General features: G+C 27.6%; 1 protein-coding gene across 1 annotated transcript; it reads right to left on the bottom strand.

The window, feature by feature from the left end:
• Positions 1 to 2,544: 2,544 nt before the first annotated feature.
• On the bottom strand, positions 2,545 to 4,212 carry LOC106310512 (dehydration-responsive protein RD22). The gene is made up of 2 exons (XM_013747743.1): positions 4,114 to 4,212; positions 2,545 to 3,471 (listed from the first exon to the last, which is right to left on the bottom strand). The coding sequence occupies exons 1-2, from the start codon at positions 4,171 to 4,173 to the stop codon at positions 2,686 to 2,688; spliced, it is 846 nt and encodes a 281-aa protein (XP_013603197.1). The 5' UTR covers positions 4,174 to 4,212; the 3' UTR covers positions 2,545 to 2,685.
• Between the last annotated feature and the right edge of the window lie 361 nt (positions 4,213 to 4,573).

Raw genomic sequence — 4,573 nt, 5'->3', positions numbered from 1 at the left:
TTTTTTATTTAATTTAATGTTTTTTAATTAATAATCTATGTGTCATTTTGATTGGTCTTAAAAATTGAAGTGAATTTAAAGGTTCACCATAGGGGGTGAACTTAGGTTTTGTTCTAATAATAATTAGGAGTAATGAACAACCTGTTGTCTTAATCTTTGAAAGTTTTTCAACTCAATTATTGTAAAAAATTTCTTTTGACCAATCACACTTATTGAACATTTCTTACAAAATACTTTGGTCATTGACTACGTCTCATCCTAATCTATGGATATTATGCAATTCTTTTATGAGAAACTTTATGATTTTACAAGTATCACGTACATAGGTTCTAATATTTTTGAGTGTTTGATCAATAATACATTATTTAAATATAATTAAATTAAAAATGTCGAATCTAACACGAATAGCAAATGGAGAACGATTTTTTTTGAAAAAATTGAAATATTTTAAAATGAAATAATATCTAAGTACTCAAAAGGGATAAAATGGTAACTTTTTCATTTGAAAACCTCGAATTTCTTTTTAGAAACTCATTCTCCATCATGAATATACTCTTACTAAAAAACTTGTAAACGAAATTAAGTTGAAAGTGATTTTTTTCTTATTAACCTAACTATAGAGAAATATTCTTGACCATATCTGCATACAGTATTCTGATTAAATTGGAGCCAGGCTTAGGTCATTCAAATTTGTTTAATTCATAGGGGGTTATTGGTAGAAGAATTCTAGAGGAATTATTAAACTTTGAGATTCCTTTGTTATTGGCTTGGACATATAAGAGTTCCGAATTGAATCTCTTTTGAAAGAAGATCTTTTGTCTCATAAAAAATATCGTAGAATCGAAAATAAAATTTTTATTCTGTACATGCCAGATCATGAATTAGTAATTGCATCAAATCTCCAAAAAAACCAATTTTTTTATTTTTGGAATGAAATATTTACGAGATTTTAATAAAAAATATGAATAGAATCTATTTTTAGTGGGGTGAAGACTTTTAAATTCCATTCAAAATTCTTTATTATTAGAAAAAAAAATTCATTGATATAAAGATCTTATTAAACTCTATTGTTATTGGAATGCAAATTTTTTTTTGTTTTTACCATAAGACTCAATTTTGAGAATATCATCTATACCCATAAGAGTTTTAAAATCTATGAAATAATACAAATCACAACTTTAACATAGTCGACAAAGACAATTTCTACTTTTCTGTAATTTTACATGTATGACTCTAAAACAATTTCAAAACTATATAAACAGACAGAGCATAAACTACTATTCAGCCACTAATAACATAATATATATATTTGTTAATAAATAAACAAAAGGTACAAAACTATATGAGATGTGTAACAAAAAAAAATGTCATCATTAACATGTTTTTATTAGTACTCAAAAATAAAAAAAATATTAAAAACTCAGAAATTTGGACTTTACGAAAATTTGATTATAACAAACTAATTAAAATGATTTTCTTTCTCTTTCTCCTACCACCATTAATTTTCTACTTTAAAAGTTAATAACAATCAATAGAACTCTATGCACAAATAATGAAAATATGTGTAAAAATATTTGATAAATTTTGTTAAATCTAACTAACTTGTAAAACCCTGTCAACTATTAAAATCATCAAATTCTACAAAAATTCATGTTCCAATAACGCCCTTAGTTAACCAAGGTAGAAAACCCAAAAACAAAAACAAAGTTAAGAGAGTCCAACATGTAGTTAAGAGAGTACAACATGTAGTGGGCTTAGTCGGGTCTTAAATATATAACATAATACTATGAATGGTCGGAATTGTTACTTGTTACTTTAGATTGTTGCTATGGATCTTGAATTCTTTGATGTAACGTTCTTCGATTTAAGTGCAATAACTTCTTATGAAAATTAAAAATAGCGATACACTGAAAAGTATTATGCGAGAAATAAGAAGTCTTAATTGAACTTTGATATCGTCGGGTAATTGTCATTATATTTTTTTGAGTATTAGATCAGACATAAATCTCATTGACCAAATTCACAACTTTTTTAAATTAATATATGCTTAACTAATATTACTATAATTTTTTATAGTAAATACTACTTCCTCCGTTCCATTAAAATAGATTTTTTAGAAAAAAAATTGTTTCACAAAGATGTACTTTTGTGTTTTCTATAAAAAAATGTAAACTTCGAGAAAATTAGTTGATTTTATTGAATTACTATTGGTTAAAAGTTATTGAAAATTGAAAATTACAGAAAATGATAAATTTATGGTAGTTTAATGTGTTTTATTAATATGTGTGAAAATAGTAAAATTTTTATCTTTCTGAAACTGAGGGAGTATAAATTAATATCTGATAAATTAATATTATAATTTTCAGTCGTAAATATTTTGGATTTTTTTGACCAAAAATATTTTGGATTTTTTTTGCGATATATTAATATATTACTAAATTAGTATGATGTTTAGTGTATCTGGACGCAAGATATATATGTGTTTTACTTTAATTTTGTACTAATATTTTCACGTTATAGGATGCAAGTCACACAAAAGAGCTATTACCAAAGCCAACAAGACTTATTTATTTTTTATATTTTTTTTTTGAACTGGCTTTCAAACATTACAAATACAAAGAGAATACAAATATTTCAAGCCATAGTTATTAATTATTTGAATACAAATACTCATATCCAATAGAGCTACTTTGATACCCACACAATATTATCAAGAGGGAAGAAGTGACAAACCGGTGCGGACCTCGGCTCTATCTTCAACACCTTAAAAGCCACATGATCAGCGTTCCACATCGACGTATCCATGTGGCAAACCGCAGGTCCCACAACTAGTTGTATCCCATCGTCACTCATCAGATTAACCTCAAATACTTTGGTTCCACTTTTATGACCATGGCAATAGTAAACTACATAAGGGTATGGCATTCTATGACACCCCAAGACCTTAATCCCATCTAGCTCCTTAGGAACCTCCGCGAATGTATAGTTATGCAAAGCATAGCTTATTCTATTTTGGTCCGGTACCATTACTTTAGTCGTCATGACCTTGAGATCAGCATTAGACGCTATTGTTTTCTTGGCAAGATCAAGCATTGACTCCAAAGAAGTACCACAAAACTTATACTCTCCTTCAATAGCTTTGAAATCACAACGTTGCAAAGTCTCCTTCATGGCTTCCCCTTGAGGAGAGTCTTTGGAGATAGAGAAGTGGTTGAGAAGGAAGTCAAGGTTAGACTCACTGAAAGGGATGAGATCAGCTTCTTGTCTTGTGAGAAGTGGAGGAACTTTTCGAAGATCGTTTTTGTTGAAGTAAATGGGCAACTTGGTTCCTAATTTAAGATCACTGATTTTGAAAAACATGTACATAGTAGGATCCTCGAATTCACCATCTTTAAACAAATGGCTGATATTTTGACCTTCTTGTTCATTGTTTGATATCAGCTTTCTTGACGTGCATGCGTCCACGACCCACTAACACAAAACCGTTTCAAGGTAATTAGAGACGAAAACTTCAAAAGAATAATACTGAAATTTTTACTTTCAATTTTCAAAAATTTAAAAGTCATATTCTAGAATTTTCTAGAAAAAAATATAGTTTTGCAAAAGTTCTAAAAGTAATACTCCCTCTGTTCTTAATATAAGATGTTTATACTAGTTTTTATGTTTCAATATGTAGGATGTTCCCATATTTCTAGGTACCTTTAAGTTTATCAAAAACTTTGTAACCAACAAATTTAATAGTTTTATTTTGTAATTGGTTGAATAATTTTAAATTTTAAATTTTAATGATACTTTTTAGATAAAAAGTAACTTTGTCTTTTACCTAAAAAATTTTAAATTTAAGAAGGAGTATATTTCCATATATATATATATATATAATATTAAGATTCTCATACTATGTTTAGATTACTTTTTATCCGATTGAAGAAAGAATTTTTTTTAAAAACAATATAAGAGCCATGAAGAAACTTATTGCGAATGATCTGATATGTTGCAAGACTTGTCATTGTGTAGCATTTATATACTGTTCAAGAAGCAGCCCAGGAATAATGCTTTCAAAATAAAGTTTTTTATAAAACACACATACTCATATAGAGAGGTACATAAACATACCAGAGAGAGGAGGAGGGAGAAGAGGGCGGGGAAGGTGACAGAGAATCGCAAAGAAGCCATAGATTATTTTTCTTTGACGAGAGTAATGAGTTCTACCTTATGTTCACACCCAACTCTCTCTATATATAATAATCAATATACCTTTCTTTTTTAATAATCAATCTACTTTTTTTTTATGTCGCACAAAAAAAACTACTTTTTTTTTATAATAATCAGTCTACTTGTCTTTATACTGGACTTATTAGTTTTTTTTTTGACAACTGACTTATTAGTTTATACATTAAGTAGACTTTTATCATTTTAATTCTATTTGAAAATAATGATAAAAATAAGCCAATGTTCAAAAAAATAAAATACTAATGATACAAATAGAATTATAAATAGAACTAAAACCTTGTTTTGTAGATTAATTATAATCCCTGTCATTTTCGGAATTAGAAAGAGAATTCAAGAGTAATAG

The sequence above is a fragment of the Brassica oleracea genome, chromosome C8 (assembly GCF_000695525.1).
Source record: "Brassica oleracea var. oleracea cultivar TO1000 chromosome C8, BOL, whole genome shotgun sequence".
Classification (NCBI taxonomy): domain Eukaryota; kingdom Viridiplantae; phylum Streptophyta; class Magnoliopsida; order Brassicales; family Brassicaceae; genus Brassica; species Brassica oleracea.
This window is presented reverse-complemented; position numbering and strand designations above follow the sequence as displayed.

Excerpts from the sequence above, each read along its gene's own strand:
- LOC106310512 (XM_013747743.1), bottom strand. The coding sequence starts at position 4,173 with ATGGCTTCTTTGCGATTCTCTGTCACCTTCCCCGCCCTCTTCTCCCTC. Across the intron at positions 3,472-4,113 it reads TCTCCCTCCTCCTCTCTCTG|TGGGTCGTGGACGCATGCAC; the intron begins GTATGTTTATGT and ends GTTTTGTGTTAG.